Genomic DNA, 27,158 nt, shown 5'->3' with positions numbered 1-27,158 from the left:
CGAGAGACAGAGACAAAGAGTCAGGGGCAGATACACAGAGAGAGACACGAAGAGATAGAGATTTGGTTGCCAGGGCTAACATACCTCCTGTGTCCTCTTCCTAGAGTGTGGCAGGCACCTAGTCCCTAAAGCCAGGAGTGAGAAGCGACCTCACCACAAATCAGTTAGTGGGGCAGCCGGTGGCCATGGAACCCCGTGCCATAGCCTCTTAACAGGCTGTGTGGGGCAAACCAGCTCAGTGAGGACAAAACGGCTGCACTGGAAGGAAAGCTTTAGCAGCCTCCCGCTCCATCCCCACCCCAAACGTATCAATACGTGGCACTTCTGTAGACCAAACACCCAGAGCCATCATCTTATCAATCGACTGATCGATTGATTGATTGAGACAGTCTCACTATGTAGCTAGTCCTGGATGTTCTGGAGCTCAGAGATTTGCCTGCTTTTGCCGCAAGTACTGGAATTAAAGGTGGGCACCACCACTCCCAGACCAGCCCTGTCATCATCAGGAGAGCTTCTGAGTTGGCTTCAGGAGGCTGTGGGGCTGGAGTCTCCCTGCAGCCTCTACCCTTCCTGGAGCCCAAGAACAAAACTCACAAACCAGAAGCTAGAAAATGAAGCCCCCCAAACACTCGACTTCTTCCTGCCCATCAAGCTGTTAAAATTAAATCCAAAAGGTTGTTGCTGAGATGTGCCAGATCCGGCTGGCCTTCAGTGAGATTTCTTGAGTGCCCACTGCTTTCTAGGGAATCGGTTCCACCTGTATGTCTCATTTTAATTACTCATTTAAAACCCACCCAGCCATACATCCATCACTACGGCTCTGGGGATTAGGAGTTCCTCTAACTTTGAAAAGCTATTGATCCCTGGGTGCTCAGAGCCGCAGCGTGTCAGGTCTTTATAGCTGGGTTAACTCATTTTGTGGCTTCCTCGATGGCTGCAAGTTTACATTTTATTGCATATCTATTATTTGGGTTGGGCTGTGATGAATGGTTTGGCTGCCTGGCTCAAAACAAGTCCAAGGCGACCGCAGAATCTAATTTGCCTCAAGAATGATGATTCTAAAGCTTTTCAAATAATAACCCAGGAATGGGAGAAGCAGACATTAGGGTGCCCTGCCTGAAACCTATGGTTGGCGCTGAGGGGACAATGTGCCCCTTCCCTTTAGTGGCTCACATTTACATCGACCTTCATGAAGGAAACTACCTGTCTGTCTTCACGGGTGGGAGAGATGCTTGCATTCCCTTGGGAGCAAAGCCAAGAGCTTGCAGGTTGGCTCCAGATCCATTCCCAGGATCAAGGAAGTGGCGTTGTCAGCCAAATAATTAACTAATTACTGCTGTGGCAAGCAACTTAAGGAAGGAAGGGTTTTATTTGGCTCACAGTTTGAGGGGATCACGGTTATCATAGTGGGGAGGTCACAGCAGTAGGACTAAGAGGCAGCTGGTCATATTAAACCCACAGTCAGGAAGCAGAGAGAGATGAACTCTAGTGCCTGGCTTGCCTTCCCTTTTTCAAGCAGTCTAGGACCCCAGCCTGTGGGATGGTTCTGTCCACAACTAGGGTGGGTCTTCCCAGCTCAACTAACGTAATCTAGAAACTTCCTCCTTACATGCCACAGGCATGCCACAAAGTGATCTAGACCCTTTGCAGAGGAGTTGGAGTTTCGGCAGCTTCCCCGGAATGCATCGTGGCTGTTCCTGGAAAATGGGCCACCTCCTGACTCGGAGAATAAATCTGTCTGTGGACCCTTCTGATGCTGGGTCCCTCCCTAGTCCATCTAAGTTCTGAGGGACTTAGTATTATCAAGGGAAATGGATGGGATGCTAGTGATGAGCCAAGCACTGGAGTCAACAGGGAAGGTGTCTCTAGTGATGGTCAGGTCTAACACTTAGCATGTGTCTCACCGAATAATAATGACGATAATGATGATGACAATGACAACAATAACTTTCCCCATTTTGGGTTGCCTTTATGAGCTATGGATATCTGAGATGTGGATTTATAGCCACTGACCACTCAACTGTGTGTTTACAAAATCCCTGACTATTTAATAGTCGGCTCCCTAAACATTTTTAAATTTCAAGAATTATTTCGGGGAATAAGCTCTCGATGCTCCAAACAGGTACTTCTAGCAACAGGACGAGCCTACGAAGTCATTCACGCTTTATCATGAACCAGTATCTGCAGATTCAGGTTTTGGTTTTCGTAGTTGGCACGGATGAGGATGCAAGAGACCAAACACGGTTGGTCATGGTATATCAATCAAAGCCTTGCAATGGTGATTGGATGTAACCCTGGATACTAAAGATGCTGTGAACTAGAACACCTTCTCTTTCCTCACAGAACCACATCATGCACAAGGGCAATTAATTACTACTTGGAAAATCATTTGCTTTTCTCTTTTATTTCCTTCAAGTGTTTCTTCTATCAGCCACAAATGCCCCTTTGCCATCAGGACAGAACTGCCTCTTGGGAATAGCCAGAGCTCAAAGAGTGTTGCTATTCTTTAGGGATACCTTCTTGGAGCGATGGAACTCCAGATGAATGCTAGGAGGAAGGGTCCTAAATTCTGTGGCTGAGGGTGTGGCTTAGGTGCCATCAGCTTATACTGCCTCCCCAAGGCTGAGCATCAGGTGCTGGGAGCTTGCAGGTCACACCCACAAGTATATCACCAGGTTCTCACACCACCTGCTCTAAGCAGACCCAAGTAACCTCGAATATAAAGGGGCTTCTTCCATTTAGAACACAGCATGTTCTTCTGGTCTCTAGTGTGGGCCCAGCACACCAGCCAGCTTCCGCTCAGTGTCAGTCCACTGAGGTTAGCGCTCATGTCAACAAGCACTCCTAGAGTTAGCTTGACAGAATCTCTAAGCAGGTCATCTCCAAGTGTGGCACACACCAGGGAACCCCAAGGAGAAGCCACTCAGAACACCCCTTCTGTTTTCACAAAGGGAAATAGCAAGTGTTAACATTATGATTAGCAAGTTGACGTCGGAAGCGCAGTTGCACGGGAGGAAGAAGGTCTCTCACCTGAGGCCACAGGGCTAACACTGACCTACTGCTTTTACTCCCATACACCTGCCCACTGCTTCTGCTTCCTGAAAGCTGGATGCATCACTCTTCTCCCCTGAGAAGTGACCACCTCCAATATCTGCTTAGATAGCAAGTCCTGTTGGCTGAAGATCAAACTGTCTTAACTAGAAACTGAATTTCGGCTTCTGTAAAAGCCGCTTAGTTCTAGGAATAATCTCCTTTGGGGGTGAGGATAAAGCCCTCCCTAAGATGGTCGCCAGATTACAACATTGCCTAAATGAATGGCCTCTGGCCAGCTCAAGTGTGGCAGACATGTCCCTGACCCTTCTCTCCCATTCCCCCTGCCTTACTAAAAACCATCAGATTACATCCCTAAAGCTACTCACAAGGCCTATTCTCTTTTTTGGTCACTTCCTCCTCCTGATGCTGACCACAAAGGTCCAACCATCAAAGTATTGAAGTCCAGAAATCAAAAGTCCCTTTTGGCTCACCTAATTAACATGCCCAATCAAAATTAAACACCTCATCCTAACACGGGGTTCCCTCTTTTCCTTTATAAACCACCATTAACCTGTGGGCCACATCTGTCTCCTCTCTATCCAGAGGCTGTCCTTTGTCCACCAGGACAAATATGCCTCCTTCTTCTCCCTTGTTCCCTCCTCCTTCTCCCTCCTCCTTTATCTCCTGTCTTTTCTCTTATCCCCACCCTCTGTCCCTAGGGGGCAAATAAATCTCCTTTGTGATGAGAACTTGTGTTGAATACTTTTCATTTCTCCAACCCTACGGCACAGTTCTGATCAAGGCTGGGCCTCTTTAAGTAATAGCTAGAGGCTATAACAACATGTTAATGAATGAATGTTTTCCTGAGAATTGCTCATTAGGGAGGGTTGAGAGGCCCTACCCAACCCCAGCAGAAGTTCTTGGGTAGCGACTGGTCTCAGCTTCTGCCTGGCCTTGCCTCTGGCATCTTTCTAGTTTCTCTCCAAGCCAGGCTACCCAGTGGAGCTGGGCTGCCTCTGTGTTCATTGCTGTACGTTCCCCTCCTAGGGGAAGGAGGGAAGGTTAGGACTCAGGAAGTAAATAAAACAAGTCCAGGAAGCTCCTGAAACTCAAATGACTCACAAGGCACCCCCTATGCCCAATTTATATCAGTACCAGAAATTGCAGGACAGAAGAGGCTCTGACAAGTCCACCTGCCATCAAGTACTACAGCTGAATTATTGCCTGTGACCTTTGGGCTTTTCGGTGGTACTGGCACCTTGGAGTCATCCAGGCTTCTTTAAGCAATTCCAGTAACTCCCTGGTTCTGTACTCTGTCACTGATGCCATATCTGAGGTAGATAAACATTTTCTTCATGCCTCTCCAGAAAAAGTCAGATGAGTAAGGTCAGAGGATTATTCTTGCAGCCCTGCTGTTGTTACACTCCTGAATCCCATCATCAATGAGGACACCTTTATGCAAAAGGCAGAGGGTTGGTGAGTCCTCTCCTTTCCACACATCTCGCTTTGCCCTTTTCTTATAACTCAGGCTTATACAGAACAGTTTCAACTTCTTTCACATTTAAGCCAAATCCACTTGGAAGATGTCTGAGGCCAGGCTCACATGTCCCAAGTACCCACCGTCCAGGCTCCTGATGCCACATCACCACCACAGCACAGGACGGATACCCGAGGAACTTAGAGCCCATGCTCGCAGCCCTGTGCAGAGGTCTCACTTACGGAAGGCTGTGTAGAACTCTCCAAGGGTCAAGGAGCCATCGTTATTATAGTCATCAAATCGCAGGAGGTCGCCGGGGACGCATCTGTACAGCGAACCGTCCATGTCCTGCTCCTTTAGCACGTACTGTGAGGCGAGAAGAGACAAAGCCAGAGTCACCAGGGAGCTCAGCATCATAGATGTGGCTGGGAAATGCCCCAGATCTAGTGGGGATTCAGGGTGTGGGAGCAGATGGATGAAGCTGAGCAAATTTGTTCTGTTGACACGGGCATTGCCACACCAAGGACCCCGATGCCTCAGACCCATGGGAATAGCAGAGCCCTTCCTAGGTGAGGCTCAGGGATATAGCAAAGCCTCCCCTGGGTCTGTGTGCAGATGCTGACAGTGTGTGTGGACAATAATGGCCCAGTCTCCTTTTCCTGGATGGCTGCAGCCTGAACTGCTCCCGTACAGAAACTCCCATCCCGCCTAGCCGTATAGAATAGACTTGCCTTCTCAGTTCAGATGTACAAAATAAGCTGGGTTTCTAAGCTGCTCTTGGTACATCTCCACGAGAGTGAATTACCCAGCCAACCCCAGCCTTTTTGTGTATCTATACGCCTGGCCTTTCTTCCTTCCCTCAATGTCCCACTCAGGGTAATCCTAAAGCCTTGCAGGTTGAGGCTGAAAAAGTGAAACATAAAAACATAAATTCTAGGCCTTTAGGCCCAGGCTTGAGAATGTGACCTTTGTGACTCAATGCTCCAAGGCATGCTAATCATAAAACAGATAGTGACAAGAAAGTCACCCTGACCCACCCTGACCGTTCCTGGAACCCGCTATGCAAATGTGCTAACTGTCTTGACTCCTACTTCCTCGTGACTCTTAACTGGTATTTTTCAACAATGCCCTTCCCACCCCCTTGAGTTGTGGTTTCTTCCTTTAAATACCCCCTCCAACAGCTTCTCGGGGCCTACAGTACTCTAACCCTGCGTGGCTTAGGACTGTGGGTCCCAGAGCGTGCCTGGAATGAAAGTTCTCTTGCGGTTTGCATCAAGACCGTTTCTCATGAGTGATTTGGGGTGTCGCCTCTCCTGAGTTAGAACGTGGGGGAGTCCTCACGTTGTGGGTCTTTCAAGGCATTGGGGAAGTACTCAATCTCTGGTCTTGTCTGGTTTGAATCCCTCATTTTTTTTTTTTTTTTTTTTTGGTTTTTCGAGACAGGATTTCTCTGTGTAGCCCTGGCTGTCCTGGAACTCACTTTGTAGACCAAGCTGGCCTCGAACTCAGAAATCCGCCTGCCTCTGCCTCCCAAGTGCTGGGATTAAAGGTGTGCGCCACCACGCCCGGCCCATTTTACAGATAAGAAAACAGAGGCCCAGAGAGGGAAGGAAGGGCCTGTGGTCAGGTCTGTGGTCTCCCTGACTGTCAGACCCAGGCTATCTAAGTGAGGAAGAATCTTTGGGGCTTTTTTTTTTTTTGCTATTTTCTTTATTTACATTTCAAATGTTATCCCCTTTCCTAGTTTCCCCTCTGAAAATCCCCTATCCCCTCCCCCTTCCCCTGCTCCCCAACCCACCCACTCCCATTCCTGGTCCTGGCATTCCTTTGGGGCTTCTTGTCTGTCACTTGTGGTGTTAATGGAGAAACAGATTTGAGGAGGGCCTGATCAGAGAAACCAGCTAACAGCTGAATCCGGGTGGGAACCCAGGTGACTATTTGTGATGCTTAATTTCCATTGTCAACTTAACCGGAGTTGGAATTACCTCAAAGACACCAGAGAGCTTTAACTGAGAAGAGAAGACCCACTCTAAGCAAGGCTGGGTACTCAGACTGAATAATAGGGAGAAAGAAACTGCAGAATTTCAAAACCTGCCAAACACTGGCACTCATCTCTGCTTTCTAATGGATGACGCTGGGTGACCAGCGGCCTCATGCTTGCGTGACCACATTTTCTCTCCACGATAGACTGTGTTCCCTCAAGTGGCAAACCAGAAACAAACTCTTCTCTCTTAAGTGGCTTCTTGATAGGTTCAGATCACAGCCATGAGAAAAAGAACCACACCACACCTCATCTCTGTATCCACTCCCCTCAACCACACACCAACCCTCACCACTGTGAGAGAGTTTACTTTCCAGGGCATATGTCCAGAAAGCAGCTGCTGACCAGATCTGTTGCTGTGATAAAAGACCCCAACAAAAGCGACTTAAAGGGAGATGGGGTTTTTACAGTTCTGGGGACCGAGTGCCATCGAGTCATGGAAGACATGGCAGTGGCAGAGAGGGAGTGGTGGCAGAGCTATCAGGTGGCAGAGCAGGATGCCGACTGTCAGGTTACATCTCCACTCAGGAAACACAGGCTGAATGGGGGATGGGGTCAGGCTACTATGCCTAAGCCCACCCCCAGAGGCCCACTTCCTCCTCTAAGACTCCATTTCCTTACGATGCAGCAATCTTCCCAAATATTACCATTAGCTGGGAGCGTGCATTCAGACACAGGAGAACATGGGGGCATTTTGTGTTTATGCCACAGTAAAACCTGAGCCGCCTCTGCCTTTTATGTCTTTCAAGGGCCACCAATGTTGCCCCTCAGTCAGAGTCCTGATTTAGGAGCTATTGGTGGACTCCTGTGGACTCCTGTGGATTCCTCTGCGGTGATGGTTTAACCAAAAAGACACAGCCTCAAGGGAGATGCTACAAAGAAAATCAAGAGAGGAAATGATTTTATTTTATTTTGGAGGGGTGGAGGTAGAGGCATTTTTCCTTTGCTCTGCTATATTAAAGGCAATTTAATGTGATAATGTTAAAAAAATGACCCTTCACCCAGAAGTGAGGGTGTTCGATAAGAAGGAGATCAACCATGACGCCTCGGATCATTCTTCCGAAGATGGAAATTTCCCTTTGTCTATTTCTACATTGGAAATTGATTAACTTTTCATAGGACCAATGAGTTCTTCCCTCCGGTGCCTCTGACTCAGTGTCAAGGCAAGGCCCACATTAGCTGGGTTCTGCTTGGCGGATTTATGAGACAGACTTTAAATATATTAAATTTTAAAGAGGAAATCATAGTCCAATTACCATGCTTGTTAATGGCTTCAGGTGCCTCTGGCTACATCTCTGCCAGGTTAGAGCAACGAACCCAAGAAGATCTGTTGGGAGCCACTTGGGTTTGGGAACCAGTTGCCACCTCTGCCCAGGCAGGGCAGGCTGGTGTCACTTGCCCTGGGCTTCCTGCTCAGCTCGTGGTATGAGGAGTAACAGATGGGCTGTGTTCCTGGCAGGTAATCGTAATTAGCAAGGCCTCTGGGCTTTCTCAGAGCCATTCTTGTCAAATGAGGGCTCCTAGCCATGCCCTTTGGGGTCTTAGCTAGAGCTGAGGGATGAATAGTACTGATAGAGTAGGGGTTTGCTGGCCCGATGACACCGTGCCATCTGTGGGCAGCAGGCCTGGGATGCTTGGGATTGTGTGGTGAGTGGAACAGTCACTGGCTACTCGATACTCTACAGTCACAGATTCCTCACCTAAAACCATCTGTAAAATGGGATGGTAGCAGACCTGATCTTACAAGAGAGGATGCTGAAGGATGAGGGGGGGGGGAATGACGATGACGACGACGATGATGATGATGGTGGTGGTGGTGGTGATGTTGCTGCTGCCCATTAATGCCCACTGAGAACATCCTATGTGCCAACTATAATATTAAACGTGTCACATGTCTTACATGTTTCAGCACCATTAATTCCCGTGACGACCCTGCGGCGATGAGGTTCACGGTAGAGAAATCGAGGCCGAGGAGTGGGGGCCTCCAGAGACTCACTAGCTCACAATTAGCTTTGAACCCTGTCTTCTTGGCTGCTGTCCTACAGAAAAGGCTGTATTTATCCACCCTGGACATTCTTAGACTAGTGCCTTTGCTGGGGGGACACAGGGTTTCCCACAAGCAAAACAGTCAGGGGGTTGGGTCAGTGACATTTGGATGCTAGAGAGAACTGTCACTGGGCAGAGGTCTTGGGGACGCCCAAACTGGAGTGCCAAATGCTCGCTGCTGCAAGTACTGTTCTCCTTTGACTATTCTTCTGTAGAAAATGACAGGTTCAAAGCGCCAAAGACTAGCTTTCTAAGGAAAACACCAGCGGGCAACCCCTTCCAGGGAGGCTTTACCCGGAAGCTAAGGAAGCATCAAAACTGGTTTGTAAACCTGGGCTGAGGTGGCAGGTGGCAGGAGACAGAATTCTGTGTGTAAGACATTCTCAGAGGTGCTGACAAGCTGTGAGTCCTAGGAAGGGTGGGGGAGAGGGTCCCCTTGGCAACTGGTGACAGAGACAGTCATCAACAACCTTTCCCACCACGGAGCTCAAACGATCCTTCACCACGAATGCATGCAGGGTATCTCCACAGCTCCACCTGAATGCCACACCCACCTGAGCCAGCTCCAAGCTGCTGAGGTGCCCACTGCCATCGGTGTCCAAGTCCTTAAACAGGGACTCCACCAAGAGGCGCTTCTGGGAGGCGAGGCTTTGCCCGGGGGTTCCTTGTGGGAGCGGCTGTCTGCGGCTCTGGAGGGCCAGGAGGACATTTTTGAGATGAGCATGGCCAGCCATGGTGCACATGTCTCCTGGAAAAGAGAAGACAGGCTGTTATGTCAGGGGCACCCTGGGGGCGCCCTGGTGCGCCCATCAGTCCGTTCATCTGTCTCAGTCATAAGCAATTGTTGGGACATTTCCAGTGTGCAGTAAACAGTGCCACCATTGTGTATGTGTGTGTGTGTGGGGGGGGCTCATGTGTCCATCTGCCCTGTCACGCAGCCTACTGATATTTAAGCCAGATATCATATACCAATAGTATGTGAACCAGAGGGAGTCTGGAAAATTCTTCTAGTGGAGTTTGCAGCTGTTATCTTGTGGTTCGAGGAAAGCCAGCCCCAATTCTAGTCTGTCACAGTCTGTCTTTTGTCTTAATCCTATTTTAAAGGCTGCTTTTGAATGCTTGGCCTCCTAGATTAGGGAGTTTTAGTTAACAGGGCTAATAATCCCTGCTTAAGGTAATTAGGTACACTCCCAGAGCTGGGTTACTTGAAAACAAACACGTGTACACAAGTCCACGACCAAGAAACAAAAGGGAGCTTTAGGGGATTAAACCGAGCACACAGCCCATTAGTCTTAGGCCTTTTATCATGGCTGTGCTCGCGGAACGCATCGACATTGCATGGTTCTTTGGCAAATGAGGCCTGTGATGCACTGTGACATGACATGGTTTATCTTGCTGGTGACGGGGCCACCATAAAGAGCGTAGCCAGTAAATAGCCCTCCCCCCTCCCCCCCCCCCCCCCGCAGGGATGTCACAGAGCAGTGCTCCTCTAGCTCCACCTCCCCAGCCAGCCAGGGGACACAAACACTTCCTGGGCCTGGCTTGGTTGAGACTGGGGAATGAGAAGATCGAGGGGTGCTAGGTCTGGGCTGTCTGGGGTCAGGGCCTCTTCCCTTGAATTCTAAGGCCACAGTTGAAGGCGCCAGTTAACCTCTCAGGGCCAGCTGGGTAGTGGACAGGCTTGAGTTTGGGAACTCCTGGTTCTGTGAGTCCCAGCTCTGCTGTTTCCAGGTTGTGTAACCTGGGAAAGGCTAGCACGGGCCTCAGTGATTTCATCTGAGAAATGGGATAATACTGCATCCCACAGGGGGATATTATGAGGGATTAATTAACATGGTCACACTCATCTTTACTCTGAGCCAAGGCTCAGTGATTGATAGCTACTCTCCCACTTTCAGTTGTTGGAACCACGATCTGGAGAGCAGGGGTCCACGGGAAGGGCTGTTTTTCTCTCCTGCCCTCCCTCCCTCATTGGAGAAGCCCAGATAGCCCACCTACCCTTCCCTGCACTTGTTTGTGTTTCTAGATTTTCTTGTGTTTCTAGATTTTCTTCCAATTTGGGGTCAATTGATTCTTGTCAGAAACAAACGCCCATTACTATTTCCTTTGTGTGTTTATTTAGAAGAAAAAAAAAAAATCAATTGCAGTGTTCAATATAATCAAATCTATTTGCTCCCTGGGAGTCGCCATACTCAGGCAGCGGGGCTCCTTCCCATCCCCCCTGACCTGTTCACATCCCTCTTGTGCCTGGCAGGTGATCCATTTCGGAGGGCTCCCAGGACCCATAAGCTGATGCACCCCATTTTTTAGAACTTCATAGCTCTGAGTTACTGAGCACGGTCTCATGGCAAAGCCAATATGGTTGGAAGAATGTGTCTGGTGACTGGATATCTCTCTCTCTCTCTCTCTCTCTCTCTCTCTCTCTCTCTCAAAAAACTATGTTTTGGGGAAAGAGCATGGTCTAACCTGAGTCAGTCTATCACCTCTACCAAAGAGGGTAAAGTCTGGTACTGGCAAAGGGAGCAGGAATGGGGTGGGCAGAGTGAGAGTAGGAGGGTTATCTGCAGGGGTGGGCAGCGCTGGTGGGAAGGTTCATTCACGTGGATGCTGTGCATAAACTGGAGGCACTGTGGTTTCCCTGGGGACAGGCGCCTGCACTATACAGACCGGGAAGCTGGTGTCTAGAGTGACTAATGTGGGATTAATAGAAGGCCTCCCTCAGTCACGCTGGGCAGAGATGAGCATTCTGAGAGCCCGTGACACCAGGGCCACCAGAAGATCAGCTCGGGCAGATCAAATGGGGAGTGGAGTCTTAGGCTTACTGGTCCCCCATCCTTCCCACAGGTTCTCGGTGCTGCCTGTTGCCTTGTGCAATAGCTAGACAACCCCACCATGGCTCCTGGGGAGACCATGATGTGGTCCTGTTGAGGTGGACCTGGGGATGCTGGGGGGTGGGGGGTTGCTGTGATAACTTCTCAGGCTCTGCTCTTCTACCAAATCCTGAAGTTCTTTAGGCTGTGGCTGCAACTTGATTGGTTGAGCGCTTGGCTAGCCTGCAGGGAACCCTGGGTTCAATTGCCCGAACTGCATAAAACTGGGAGTTGCGGTTCATGCCCGTTACCCTGAAAATCCTGAGGTAGAGGCAGGGGGATCAGAAGCTCAAGGTCATTTCCAGCTAGATAGCAAGTTTGAGTCTAGTCTGGGTTATATGAGACCATGTCTCAAAAAAAAAAAAAAATCCATACTGTTGTTTGGAGGACTTAGAGGTCTAGAAGCCAAGCTGGGGGCCCAGTTGAGTGACCTGAGTCTCCAGGGCCAGCGTCCTGTGCTGCCCAAGCTGTGTGGCTCCCATCTGTGTGGCAGTATGTACTGACACTCTATGTGGGCGTTCTAAGGCTTTAAGAGTGCCTTAAGGAGTAGGAGGTCAGTTCAGGGAGGGGGAGCGGAGCTGAGGCTTAGCCCCGCTGTGTGTGAGCTCTGCTATGGCAGGAGGCAGTGGGGAAGGTGTGGTGTACAGTGCACAGTGAGCACCTGGAGGCCAGTGGAGCTAGAAGGAGTCACTCACAGGCCCATGGACACCATCAAGGCAGGAGAGGGCAGGCGGTCCATCTCAGAAGGACAGAGAGGCCACAGGCTGGTGTGGGAGCCAGGGCAGGGAGCCAGACACAGCAACCTGATGTTCCCAACTCTTGTCTGTCTGTCCTTCCCTGAGGATCTGTCCCACCTGTCCACCAGTCCTCTGCAGTGCTGGGAACCGAAGCCAGGGTGTTGTGAGCACTAGGTAAGTATGCTACTATTGAGTTACACCCCTGATTCTGGCAGAGAGTCTTACATCTCTCTTCGTCCACACTCAGAGCAGCCACATTTCAAATGAGTGGCATGGAGAAGTCCACCTAGACTCAAACCATTATGCCATCTGCTCAGAGTCAACTGAACTCTTCTAGTCCTGCCCACAACCACACACGTTGGGAAGATCTGAGGACATAGCTGAGAAAGCCACCTAGGTGTAGGGGTTTATACACGCATGGAGACCATCTCTTTAGTGTCTGTGGTTTACCCTCTTTTCCTAGGGACACACGGGATGCTTCTGCAAACATGCCTTCCTGGTGGCTCCGTGCCACCATTCCATGCTAGGTTCCAGCCTTGCAGTTCAGTCTCAGGGTAAGCTCTCCTCCCTGAGGCATGTCTGACCCCAGGATGGCTGTTTCTCAGGAGTGTGTACTTCACAATGTCTCCTTTTCCTGGGGACAGTCAGGAGTGGCTCAGCCACCCCAGGGCCACACACACACATTCTTGCATCTGCCAGACCTGTCTACCCGAGGCTCCAAACTCTGTTTTCAAACTAGTTATCACATGCCAACCTGAGTCCCATCTCTGGGACCCACGGAAAGGTGGAAAGAGAGAAAGGGAGTCCACAAAGTTGTCCCCTGACGTCCACATGATAGAAGGATGATGTACCAATGGAAGAGATGAACAGGTAAGCCCGTGCATGAGTAAATAAAATCAAGAGAGGGGAGAGAATCACAGCACCCAGGGCTCAGGAGCAGAAGGATCACTGAAAGTTTGAGACCAGCCTCAGTTATACAGTTTCTTGCCAGCAAGGGATATGGAGCAAGAGATCATACTCAAAAAGTGAGAATTAAAACAGAACAAGATAAATACAATCGATCATCTATATTTATCTACTCTGCACCTGATGTCAACATTGTTGACCAGAGGCCATGCCAGCCTCTGCCTAGGATTCTGGAAGGAAGGGCATGTGATGTCTTTGGATCAGGGCAGGGTCCAGTGTTAGTCTGGGCTTCACTCCACTGGCTCCTTCCAGGGTAAGGTTCCTGGAGGGTTAGAGGCTTGGGTATTTACTACACAGCCCTCTCCAGTAGGTTGCCAAGGCTTCCTGGGCCAGCCTGGGGCAATGCACACACACTCACACATCACATGCACACTCACACATTCCACCTGCGCGCGCGTGCGCGCGCGCGCGCGCACACACACACACACACACACACACACACTCAGAACATAAATGTCACAGGCTGCTGAACTTCGCTTGTTAGGATGCTTCATATGACTTCATTGTCAAACTGACAGGATTTGGAATCACTTAGGAGCCATACTCTGGGGATGTATGTGAGGGAGTTTCCAAAGAGTTAAACTCTGAATGGGGGTAGCACCATCCCATGGGCTGGGGACTAAATAAAAAGGAAAAAAAAGAAAAGGTGGAAGTCAGTGGAATACCAGCATCCCCCTGTCTCTGTCTCTGCAATGTGGATACCACGTGACAGGCCACCCGTGCTCCTGTGTCCTCCATGTCCCTGTGCCTTCCATACCATGATGGGCATACCTTCAGACTGTGAGCCTAAACTACGTTGTCCTTCCTTAAGTCAATGAGAAAAGTAGTTAATGTAGCTAACACCAAGAGCTCTTGTGAGCACTGCCTCGGGAGCCTGAGGACCACCTAAGCTTGACAGGGGCAGGGGCAGGGGCAGGGGCGGGGCAGGAGGGGAGTCCCTACCTAGGCCTTGAACATCTTAGAGCATCATGATATAACAACAGGACTTTGCTAGTGCATACGGCCACCCAGGCCTGAGGTGTCCTTTTAATGACACTGGCAAGTTTCCCCCAGTGAGGAGGGATGCAGCTCATTCATTTTTGTCTCCTTCTCTGAGATAACTGACAACTAACCCTATGTATATAGACTCATGGAATGAGGACGCCATCTTGGATATTTCCCCCTTCCCTTCCTCTACCCAGGGCCATTTCCACTCTGGAACTTCCTGTCAGGCTTAGTGTCCCCCACACAGCAGAGGTTGTCCAGTTAGTTCCAGGTTCCTTCTGCATCTAGACCAGGCTTTCTTTGGTAGATAAAATATTGATCAGCGGACTGAGGAGCCCAGAGTGTGTCCCTATTTTCCTGTCAGAACTTGGTAATGAACTGCATTTATCAAGCCCGTTCTCCATGAGAAAGGTCAGTTGCAGATCTGGCTAAGTTGTCATGACACCTCATTAATCTGGCTCCCTCAATAATTGTCCCTCTTTGAAGATTCTAAAGTGTTCCCATTCCGGCCTCGCTCCCTCCGCGCCGAGGGAGATGATCATAGCAGGAGCGCAGACTGAGCTGCATTTAATATTTGAGCAGAGGGAGAGGAAGCAGGAGTTGCCTCCAGAATTAAGTGTTCGTCAGAGGGATACTTGCTACTTCGAGACAAAGGGAAGCAGGGGAGGAACTGTGAATATTCCATCAGCCGTGTGGCCTCTGCCAGACTGGGTCTCAAAGGAACCGTCTCCATTCCCTGGCAGGTGAAGTCCCATTTCTGGGGTGGGAGGGGTGGGTGGACTCCTGAGGGTCAAGGGGAGGACAAGAAGGTGAGAAGTGGGTGAGGCAGACAGACAGCAAGAAGCCCATGTTCTAAGAGTGCATGCACGGATGTGGTGAGAATTGTGCGTGTGAGATGTGTACACGCATGTGTGTAAGTGTGTGATGTATGTGTATGCATACATGAGTGTGTGTGCATGTGTGAGTGTGTGATGTATGTGTGTGCATGTGTGTGTGCATGTGAATGTGCATGCGTGTGATGTGTATGTTTGTATGTGTTCATATGTGATGTGTGCACGTGATGTGTGTGTGACATGTGTACATGCATGTGAGTATGTAATATGTGCGTGAATGTGTTTGTGTGTGTGCGCATGCATGTGTGTGTGTAATATATGCCTGTGAGAGTGTGATGTGTGTGTGTGATGTGTGAGTGTGTGCATGCATGTGCATGTGTGATGTGTGTGAATGTGTGTGCAGATGCATACATGTAAGTGTGTGTGTGTGTGTGTGTGTGTGTGTGTGTGTGTGTGTGTGTGATGCTGCCTCTTCCTTACTCACTGAAGCTGTTTTCCCTCAGGCCCTCAGTGAGCCCCTTCCCATCTCCTTCTCTACCGTACTCTGCTCTGTCTAACCTGGCTCCTTCCTCATTGCCCCATGTCTCCATCACGGCCCTTTCCCAGCCGTCCATTCAGTGCTTACACATCCTCTGCTAACCAGCGGTTGCTAACCATTAGTTCCCTGCTGGCCTGGTTTGTGGGTGCCAGCCCAGCACCTGGCCTACCACCTGCACCTGGGAGTTAGGTGTTAAACATCCGTTAACATTACCACCGAAGTCTCCTCTGTGGGGAAGGGAGGTCGAGGGGCGTGGATGGCGTCATAGCAGTAGGGGAAGGGTGGAAATCTGAAGATGGTGGGCCCAGTCCTCCATCATGTCAGCTCCCTGAGTGCAGTGTGGATGCAGGGGGAATGACTCCTGAGTGAGGGGCTTGTGGCTTTGTTCATGGACAACCAAACTTACCTCACACAGGGGACATCTCAAAGCCTTCACTGCTGACCCTACAGAGTGAACTCAAAGATGGCTATTCTGGGGGCAGGTTGAGAGTGGCCAGCCACAGGAAGCTTGGACACTATAGTCTATACAGAAGGATCTCTTCTGCTGGGCACAAGGTGGTTCCCCGAAAAGAGCCTGGGAGAGAAAGCCTATGACAACGTCTTCCCTCTTCTACCCAGGGTGGCCCCAGATAGACCTTGAAGGAAGGCTTGAGGGTATACTCAGCTATGAAGAGCCTTAGGAAAGACCTCTTCCCAGCAAATGTGTAGAATATTAGTCCAGAGACACTGTGGATCTGGGAAGAACTTTATACCAGGCAGATCGATTGTGAGGTTTCAGTGACTTTGGGGGACCTCAAGGTAGCTATGAAGACCCCAGCCCTGATGGGTTTCAGCTGGAGATAGTTTCCTTTGTCTGTTTTGTCCCTCTTGGTCAGCCCTGGACTCAGATGGTCTTAGCCACCATCCTGGAGAGAGGACACAGGACTTAGGCCATCCAGCATCATGCCGCAGTAGCTTTTCTTTCATGAACAGGGGTGGAGAGAGCTAAGGGGAGGGGGATGTAGGCTGAACCTCAGACATCCTTCATAGCCGCCCAGGTTTGTACGACTGCTTCTGGGGTGTTGCCGCTGCTTGGGAGACTGTGGAGCCCTAAGAGATGGGGTCTCAATGGAGGAGATGGCTCACTGGGAGAGGGGGTGATCTTGCTTGGGGTTAGCTGACTGGAGGACACTAATGATTATATAGCTCACATTCTTGCTGAGATGGGCTGTACCCTCAAACTGTGACCAAAATAAACTCCTCTCCCTTAGGTCACTTCTTGTCCAGTATTTTGTCTCAGCAGCGAGGAACATAAATAACACAGAGGGAGAGAGGGAAGAGAAAGGCTGCGGTAGGGTCAGGTGGGCTGTGCTAAAGGGGCCCTGGGGCTTACAGACCACTTTCCCGGAGCAGTATATAGACCATTGCTTCAGTAACCACACAGGGGCCACACCTTCTGGAATACAGCTATCTTTAATTGGGCAGGGTGGCCTGTAACTAGAGCTTAGGGTCTCAGCACTGCACCTGGCCGCACCCCCAGAGAGGTCTTGAGAGACTGGATGGGACTCCATCCTTATGTGTGCTCACAGACAGTCTCCTCTCCCTCCAAAATTACCGCCCTGGCTCCCACATTCCGACTGCCACATTTTGCCTTAACAGTTCTGTGATCTTTACCACTAAAGCAGAAATTTTGTGTAAGCGTCTGGCGCCAACATTCCCACCCAAGTGGCTGTGCTGTCCCAGCCTTGGTAACCATGTGCCATTCTGAGGTCTATTTTGAAATCGCTAAGCTGTGCAAAGAGCAAGAAACATTTTGCTCCCAGATCTAATTCACGAGGCACTGCGACTTTGCTGGAATTTAGCTTAAGAGGAACAGATGTTTAACTTGATGTAAATTTGTGAACATTAACAATCTTTCAGCTGCCATTTCTGAGCAAATTCAATTAACAATAAATGCCACAACCAATGGGCTTATCTTTTGGATACATTTTCACCAACACGGTGTAGTGCTTTGGATGGAGGTGACAGAGCCACAAAATCCTAAGAATTCCAGAGAAACACACACCGTATGGTCCCCTAAGCTATATAGATGAATACCCCCAAAGTCATGCCATCTGGCGACCCAAAGCTGAGTCTTGGGGCTGCTGAGTTGACCAATTACTATGACCTCAGCTCAAGCATACTATGGAGGTGTCTAAGGTTGTCTGTGGCCTAACCTGAAGCTGCTTAAGTCTCCAGTTTCCTTTCATAATCTGTGCCTTAGTAGCTCTACCTGTGGCAAGTGATTCAGGCTGACCGGCTCCTAAGGGAGGTCCAAACAGATTAAGAGAGAAAGGAAATCCAGGCTATAGACATGCAGACTGAATGTACCTACCTACCTGGGGGGAGGAAGGAGAGAGAGAGAGAGAATAGAGAGACACGCAGAGTGTGTGGGACAGATACACACATAGAGAGACAGAGTCAGATGGAGAGACAGACACACACACACAAGGGGGAGGGAGACAGACAGACAGACACAGACACACATGGGGGGGGGAAGAGAAACATACAGAATGAGAACTAAATACATCTCCTAACATCAAGGCTTCACTCCTCCATACATCAGGCATGTGCTAGACCCTCCACCTTGGTATAGGAACAGGAGAGCATGGCCACAGGGTGGGGTTCATCTTGTATTGTGGATCTGCCAGCTGTCACAGACATGGCTAGATTTGTAGTTGAAAGAGTTGGTTCTTTCAAAGGTCACCTGCTGGCATTTGGCAGGGCCCTATCTTGGGCCAGGTGTTTGGCAGGCAGGCATTTTGACAGCCAGTGGTGGCTAAGGAGAACTGAATGGTAGCATCTTCTTAGATGTCTCAGGGAGCTCCAGGATGCAGCTGCTCATCTTCCCAGAATTCAGTGGGAGTGGCATCAGGCTGGCAAGCAGTCCTTGGCTGGTTTCCACCTGGTCTTTCCCTGGGGTATCTGCATTTGTCATCTCAGTTGATGGTGAACTTTCTAAGTTGAAGGCACAAAAGCCCATTTGGGGACCACAAACAGAATCTGCATACCTAGGCTCCGCAAGGCCTTCAGTGCATGAGCCTTCAGCATGCACGCACACTCATGAGCAGATCTCACACTCGAGTGGGAATTGGTCAAACCCACGCCAACAGCTCACATGGACAGAACATCTTAAGTTTCAGCCCAGAACCCAGTGATTTAAATGAACAAAACCTCCCCAGACCTTTGTTACGAAAGTGGTACGTTTGCTCATGAATGCGGGGTTGGGTTGATGTTGCCACACAATCAGCCACTTGACATTTACAACCCTCACTTTCTTTCCTATTAAAGAAAGCAAAATTGGCTAGGTCCCTGGGAGAGGGCTCACTTACACTTTTTATGGCTGACTGGAACATCCATCAGGTGGCCCCAGAGTGAAAGAATAATGTTTGGGAATTTAAATAAACGCTAAAGCCCTCTTGGCATTAAGAACTTTACCTTTTACTGTTGTGTTAGTGGAACTCCCACCCCCTGTAATCCTCTTCATAGCCTGGGGGAGGGGCTGGCCTCCATGGGTCTGCCCGGTAGCCCAGCTGCTGGCCACTCCCTACCCACCCCCCCTCATCTGCAGTCGGAGAGCTGGGACCAGGGTACAGCAAGATGGGGAACTGGAGGGGATGCTCCCTTGTGAGACTTCCTAGAATCTAGAGGCCAGGGGCTTCCTTGTGAGACTGACCTTGTGGCGGGACATGCAGCCAAGGGAAGAGTCCCACGGTTGGGTGGGGACAGCTCAGCTCCCCAGGTGTCAACCATAGCAAAAATCCACATTCTTGGCACTCTAAGCTGCCATTGTCTTTGAGGAGTGACCAACGTGACTGTGTCACCAGAAACACCGCAGAGTCTGGAGCTTCCTGTACCTCAGTGCCAGTTTAAGGTTTGGCATCCAGAGGAGGGCCTGATAATGAGCAGTGAGTGACCTATGAGGGAAGTGGGCAGCATGGATGAGAAAGGACCCTGGCTGCTCTCCTCTGAGTACCCACAAAGCCATTCTCCCCCAACCGGCTGAGTACGTGTCTGAGACAAGGGCTCCAGGGCTCGAGGGTGGCTCAGCTTCGGCAGCCAGGCAGATCACTTTCTTCTCATGTGAGCTGAAGGATGACTCAGGAGTGTGTGCACGCTTCTTATCAAGAGTCCTCAGGAGACAGTGTACAGTTCCAGGGGGGGCTTTCTATTGTCACAATGATCGGGGGAGGGGAGGCTTCATGACATCTAATGGCCAGAGTCATGGTGACTTCACCCTGTTCAATAAGCCTTTACTGGCCAGGAATCTCATTTGAGTTTTGGAATATCCAAGTCCTGGAAGTGACTGGCTGACCACCTGAGCAGATGGAGCAGACCAGAGTGCCGGACGGTGTCTCACTGCCTGGCACTGCCTGAGGGATTATCTCAGGGCTTCTTGCTTTGACACGGGTAATTGTCAGGCTCCTGGCTGAGCCAGAAAGCCACTAGATTTTAAAGGCTGCTGGAAGATGCTCATTTTCTTGGTATGAGGGGCATGTATTGATGCCAGCGAGGAGCTACACTCAACACGCTAATACTCTGGGCATTTCGCCTGGAGAAGCTCCACAGAGCTGGGCAAACGGCCTCCTGGGGGTCTCTAGAGGCTTGTCCTAACCCAGGCTCCCAGAAAACAACATCTCAGGGAGAAGCTGAACAGGTTTAAGACTAGACAGGATTTTGGGATTTCCTGGGGTTTCGAGCCTGCTCTTTACCTTTTTGTGTTGGGAGATTGATAGTAAATCCCAGGTCAAAAACCAAACAAAGCTACCTGGGAACTCGGAGCCAGATCAGCAGTGTTGCAGACAGAGCATGGGTATGTATGCAGTACTAGGACTGCAAGATGGAGGGGAGAAGGCTTCCCTCCTGCAGTCTACCCGCTGGGGACTGCTCATACTGGAAACTTCCAGGATCCAGCAGCATATGGATGAGTTGTAGAAAACCTTAACTCTGTGGATATCAGGCCCAGGTGGGACATTCAGGTGTTCCAACTGAAAGCCCCTTAGCAGGTCTGGGGCCAGTTTAAGGTTTGGCATCCAGAGGAGGGCCTGATAATGAGCAGTGAAGTGACCTATGAGGGAAGCGGGCAGCATGGATGAGAAAGGACCCTGGCTGCTCTCCTCCGAGTACCCACAAAGCCATTCTCCCCCAACCGGCTGAGTTATTCCAGACACATCTCTGCCCAGACTGCACCTGAAACACCACGAACGCAGTAGCGGGATAGGAGTCCTAGGATAGGCTAGCTCTTACTACATTCCCACACCAAGAAATCCCCTTGGCCCCTCTGCCTTCCATATTCATAAGTTCTCCAAGTCCCAGCACAGCCGCCTAGCTGCCCTGGTCCGGCATGGAAATGGATTCACACGCTTTGAAAGGGTTCAGGGCCCAAGGAGACCTCGGGAGCGAGAGGACCGTGTCTGGATTCCCAGAGGAAGAAGCAGGAACACCTCTGGAAGTGTGCCAGGACCCAGAGAAGTGGGGCCTGCAGCATGAAGCCCGAGGCCCTTCGTGCCTCAGAGCTTAGGCAAGGACCCTGCCTACTTGTGCCCTGTGTATATATATATATATATATATATATATAGTGTAGCCCACCTGCACCACATGCATCTATTGCCTCAGGTCAGGCTTGTCTGTAGTCTTTGGAATTAGACTTTGAGAACGTAGTTAGAAAAAAAAATTATCTCACGAAGTTTTGATGCGGAAATACACTGTGTTATTCCCCCCTCCTCTGTGTGTGTGTGTGTGTGTGTGTGTGTGGTATATACTTGCACATCAGGGGTTTCTCAGAAATCTCATCCGCTCATGCAAATGGCCCCTAACGAAACCAGGAGCCCTCAGTGAAAAAAGTCAATCACTGAGGACCTTGTTTTCCTCATGAACAAGTGCTCTGAGGAGAATGATGTCCTGGTGGGATTTTCAGAAGGAAGGTGTGACACTTTCATTTCCTCCACAAGGCCTGCAGCTCCTAGATCAAGGGTAAGTACAGACAGGGCAGTGGGAGACAGCTCACCCTCACGGGGTTGTATTTATACCAAGTACTAGTGGCAGGCAGGCATCCCCACTCTCTGCTCCTCACACACAGAGGTGTGGATTTGGGGTGCATTCCAAAGACAGTGCCCTATGCCCGTATCTCAGCCATAGCCTGCCTCCCTCTTGGCTCGCCTCTTAGCCAGCCCACCATAGGCTGCAGACCCCAAGAGCAGAGGTGAAGGTTTTGGAATGATGCAGTCGGCTCCTTATTTATTATTGATTAGGAAAGAGACCCAGTAAGAAAGAGGCTCCGTCTAAGGGGCAAGGCCCTGGCCATAGAGTCAGTCTACAATTGCCTGGCATTTGGTGTAGCACACTGCTGGGGGCATTTTCTGTTCCAGCCACACCTGCTTTCTCTTCTGATTCCAGGCACCCAGCTCTTGCAAAGAAACCTTCAGAGACGAGAGAGTACAGCTGGGGGGGTTGAGGCTGAGGCTGGAGGTGAGGCGCTGAGCTAGGAGAGGGGACGATGAGCCACAGCCCAGGGAAGTTTTAAGAGCCCCGTGCTTACGAACAAGGCTTCTTACTGGCAAATCTGATTAGCGTGAACACACTGGAACATGTTGCCATTTCTGGTCAGAGTCTTGGCTTAGAGATTCAAGAGTCTGGATTTAGCCCAGACATTCAGAACCCAGAAACCCAAAGTCCACAGCGATAGACTTGCCAATCTTTTAACTAAGAAGAGATATCTGTAGCCAATTCCCAGAACAAGTGTCCCTTCCAGCAGCCACTTCCTGACTTGTACCTCCCTCTCTTTCAAAAGCCTGCTAAAGAGTAGCTGTGCTGGGGTAGAGCCTTGAATGTGCCCTGCAGTTGGGCACTTCAGGGTGCTGGTAAGACCGGTCCCCTTACCTGGGTGCTGGGTGTTCTATGGGGAAGCTCATGAGCTGTATGTTTATGATGCTTTTGTGTATGTGTTGGACTTTAGTAATTGTTTGAGTTAGCAGGTAGCCTGGGAGCTGGGGGATCGCTCAGCAGTTAGAACACTTGTTATGTAAGCATAAGCACCAGAAACCCATATAAATGCTGGCAGGATATGGATGGCAGAGATTGGGGTCCTAGGAGCAAGCTGGCTAGGAAGATTAACCTTATCAGCAAGCTCCGGGTTTGATTGAAAGACCTTTCCTCAATGCATTAGGTGGATGAGTGACTGAAGGCGATTCTTGATGTCCATCATGGGCCTCCACACACATGTGCACACAGGCACATGTGCCCACACATTTGCAAAAAAAAACCATGCACGCATAAAAAGAAAGAAAAGTAGCCCTTTGTTTTTCAACAACTGAAAGACATTAACTGGATACCTTAGCCAAATCCAGGCTTGGGGACAAGGGAGGGTGGAGACCAGGGTTTCTGGAGATGGTCAGAGATACAGAAGTACAGTGGCTTTGGCTTATTGGCCTCTGACATGTTGCCTTTGGTTAACAAGCTACCCAGGGCTGAGCATCTGTTCTCGTAGAAACTGCACGGCCCACCATCTGTAGAATCTTCCAGGCCTGAGACTCGGGGGAGAAGGCTGCCTGTGTAGTCTGAGGGTTTGCTCAGTATCAAAGGAGGAAGAATGAAGGAGCCTAGGAGACAGAGGACCCCACAGGCATCCTCACACCCTGGCCTCACTCTTACCCTCAACTCTGAGGAAAGTATGAAGGACTAGACCCAAGAGCTAGGCTGATATTCCTCTGCATTGAATTGAAAGACGGGGCACAGCTGGGTCTATGCCACTATGGGCCTGGCTTTTGGATCACAGGACACAGACATGGACATTAAAGACCTCCCGTCCAGAAGGAACTAACACGGGTCCTTGGTATCTTCATCTCATGGGCCAGTTGTGCCTCATGCAGCTCTTAGGTTGGGCACAGACAGTCACAGCCTGACTTCCTCTTGGCTTTTCTTAGTGAGCTCCTCTACCTGAGAGAGCCCCGTGTGGCTGAGTTCTGACTTGCCTTCTTTGGATGGATCACGCCTCCTTTCCTTCTAGAATATCTTCCCTGGACAGCTTCTGTTTTCTGATCCAGATCACACAGACCACACACATGCACTGATTGTTTTCTTTCCATCGTGGGGGGAGTGATACCCATAAGCAGATGGGGCCTCATGAACCACTGAGGGGACTGTCTGAGACTGGCTGTGGTTGTTATACCTACCATGCCCACAGGAGCCGTCTGGCAACTGTGCAGACAGAATAATTAACCCTAGGCACTCCCCTTTCAGCTTGCTTACACAGAGGGAGTAAAGGAACGTGCACTCCACCTCAGGAGATAATTTATAACCGTGCTGAACATTTGGCTTGACAGGCATCGGTGACCTGGATGCCTACCCTGTGCTGAGAATTCATAAGCATGCGAATCACTGTCTGGGCTTCCAGATTTAACTTCAGATTTCAAGTTGAACCCTGAAGTGTTCTGAACTGAACATCAGTCCCCTTGTGTTAAGGCCCCATAAAACACACCTGGTTGTCCTCAGTCGGCCTCAGAGGGTCCCCCCCACTGCCCCCTAGCCTTCTCAGAAGTACCACTTTCTCTATGATGTGCAGGCAAGGGATGGCATCATGGAGTTTCTTTCCTGCCAAGGCAAGGCTAGGACACTGATTAAGTTACGTCGTGTCTAGACTTGTAACGAAGGCCCCACATTCATTCCTCCCTCTTGAACATCGACTTGTTTCCCCCCTACCTAAGCAGCCCTATGGTATGTTGTCCCAGGACTTCTGCAGTCCTGACCCTCTGCACCTGCCAGCTGTGTTCTTCATCTGGTCCAGTGCATTCTGACTCCATACCCTGAGCTGATCTCCCATGAGTCCCTCTAGGCGTTTGGTGCCCTAACACTGGGTGGAGAGAAACACCAATGTTTTCAGCCACACTGAATCTACCCCAGGACACAGCTATTTCTGCACCTTCCCAGGTTTCTCCAGATTCATGGGACATGATGGGGGGGTCATAGAGAGACAACAAATGGTATATGTTCAAGACACATGGTCACTGATAGGTTGCATGACTTGAGCTATCTATTATCATTCACCTGCTTCTGGGGTAGGGGTTGGGGAGCCCTGGATACCTGTGACTTCTGGGCACAGGTTTGCTCTCAGGGAATTGGTGGGGTAGACCTCCTATTGTTTGATTTGAGTAAATGGCCTGCTGGGTAAGGTCTGAAGCCCATGGCTTGCCCTTGTACACATGCAAGTCAGATCTCAGCTCTAGGATGAACAGACTAGCCAGGAAGGGGAATTATGGCTACATTCTAGAAGGTTTCATGTGTCTGTGGTCCAAATGATAAGGCCGAGGAAGTGGTCTTTCCAACAACCACCAGACAGACAGATCTGCAGCTGACCCATTCATGGCCTTCATCTGGGTCCTGGTGATTCACTGGGGTGTGTAAGCACGCAAGGGGAGGCCAAGGCACTCCAACGAGTAGATCTGCGTCCACTTATCAGGATTATGTCTGTGCCAATAAATGGCCATAATTATAGTTTTAAATGACTTCATGAAGCTAATGGACCCAAGGAAACGGTGGTAGACTAAAAGGAATGAGGCCATCAGCTGGCTTGCAAACTTCAGATGAGAACACCAGCAGTAATTCCATTTCGGACGCCACCCACTTCTTTGCTCAGCCCATGCCTTTGAGTTCCCAGTTTGATGGAGCACAGTAGATGCCCGTAGGCTTTTCAGTTTCTATTCTGTACCTGAGAGCCAAGGACGATCTCATTCATCAAGACACTGAACCGAGGCTGGGGAAGTAGCTTTTCATGTGTCATTTCTGGGGACTTAGAGTCAGTTTTTGTCCCCTAGATAGGCTGGGCGTCCCCTGGGACTTTGCCCCATTTGGTGAAATTCTGGTCTTCTGCATCTTGCTTGGCACCTAGCTGGGTTAGGCCTCCTGCCTGCGTTTCAGAGAACCCATTGTCTCTGCTCCTTGTTGTCCACCTCTCTTCTGTTGTGGAATAAGAGCCAAGCACAGACAACTTTGTTTATAGCTGCTTTGACTGAGGCAGACATACCTTACCACTTCTGGCAGGCCACAGGGCAGTCACTTGTTCTCCCAAACATGAACACCCAATACATAGCCTTCTCTTAGCCTCCACTGGGCCTACTTCCTTCCTGAGTGAGGACAGGGACAGAGAAATGGTGAGAGTCCTAGATGCATGGCTCTGGCTGACACCAGCCTTGGATACTAGGGTCTGAGCTCTGAACTGAGTGTTGATGAACACAGAGACTCAGAATCCTCCTTCTTGTCCTCTTCCTGTGTGTTTATAGTTCGGGGCCTGAGGACAGTTTTCTTAGACTATAAAAGCAAAACCCCAGGGCAGGTAAACTGGAGATCTTGGCATCTGCCTGCAAGGGGAGTATGATGAAGAGGAAGAGAGAAATCCATGACGTTTGAGTTAAGTCAGCGTGTGTTGGAGGTCAGCCATGTGTTGGACAAATCGCTGTTTGAAAAAACATCAGGGGCTTGGGGATCTTCAGAGGAAAAACAGGGGAATCCCAAGGAACTAGAAAAAGCATACTTAGGCTCTGGCCAGCATCCAAAAGAGTCAGAAGACAGAGGGAAAGCGATATCTTTCAGGGTTCAGAAGTGTAGGCTAACTATGTAACAGACATCATGGTGGCTCAGCAGAGACTGCGCAGAGCACGGAGATTCTGGGAAGGGGAAGCATGTTAACTCATCTAAGGAATAATTTTCCCTCCTATCTCTCCAGTATAACTTACATCTACCTTCTTGAGGGGCGGCGCCTGGATCAAAGGATTGATAGGATTGTCTCAAGTTTTGGGTAGCTTGGAATAGCTTCAACCCAGTAGCAGTCATAGACTGCACTCTGTAGACCCTTAATGGCTCTTCAGTGCTACATAACATTGCCTCTCTGAAGAAGTGACCCTAAAAGGATATCACACAGTTGCTCCATGAAAGCCCAGAGTCCCCTGAGCAATCACGTACAGGCCAAGGCGTAGCAGAGCAGAACCAGTATGTTCGCTAGCAGCTCAGGCCTCCAGCCCCGACTTCTGAGCTATGATAACCCATGTGCCCATGGTATGGGAGTCAGTGGTCCAGGAGAGGATGCTAGACAATAAAGAGGCCTAGCCCTTCTGTGGTGACGGGGAAAGTGTGGGGATGTGGAAGGTTCTGGAGGTTGAGTCTCTTTCCAGAGGAATCACCCCCTTGGGCTTGATTCCAGGGAGTTCAATGGGCCAACGAATCTCTCTTCCCGGTGGCTCTGTGTATAGAGAACATCACAGAGTGACTGTCAAGGGAACATAAGTTACCCTGCTGCAAAGCAGTCACTTTAATACTCTGTAGCTACATTATAAACCCATTCTCTGCACACCCACTAATAGATGCCTTTGCCCCGCATCCCATTTCCTGATATCTCTAAAGACACCAGGGGGAGGCCAAGGAGTCATGAAAGACACATAAAAATGCAGTTGTAGATGGGCCTGAAACCCATTTCTTTGAAGCCTAATTGATGGGAAAAGCTTCTGGCCCCAGAGAACTTAAATGCCCGTCGTGTGGATATTTGATTAAGTGTCCCCATATCACAGACCACACGCAACCAGAAATCATTATCCAGTAATTGCAAATACATTAATAAAATGATGATG

General features: G+C 49.9%; 1 protein-coding gene across 1 annotated transcript in view; it reads right to left on the bottom strand.

Annotated features, from left to right (window-relative positions):
* Fstl4 (follistatin like 4) overlaps positions 1-27,158 on the bottom strand; it is a 424,479-nt gene that overhangs the window by 112,763 nt on the left and 284,558 nt on the right. The window contains exons 5-6 of the mRNA XM_021213419.2: positions 9,152-9,345; positions 4,753-4,876 (exon numbers count right to left, since the gene is read on the bottom strand). Coding sequence (XP_021069078.1) covers positions 4,753-4,876; positions 9,152-9,345 — 318 coding nt within the window. The remainder of the gene's footprint in view (positions 1-4,752; positions 4,877-9,151; positions 9,346-27,158) is intronic.

Source organism: Mus pahari, chromosome 14, assembly GCF_900095145.1.
Source record: "Mus pahari chromosome 14, PAHARI_EIJ_v1.1, whole genome shotgun sequence".
Classification (NCBI taxonomy): domain Eukaryota; kingdom Metazoa; phylum Chordata; class Mammalia; order Rodentia; family Muridae; genus Mus; species Mus pahari.
This window is presented reverse-complemented; position numbering and strand designations above follow the sequence as displayed.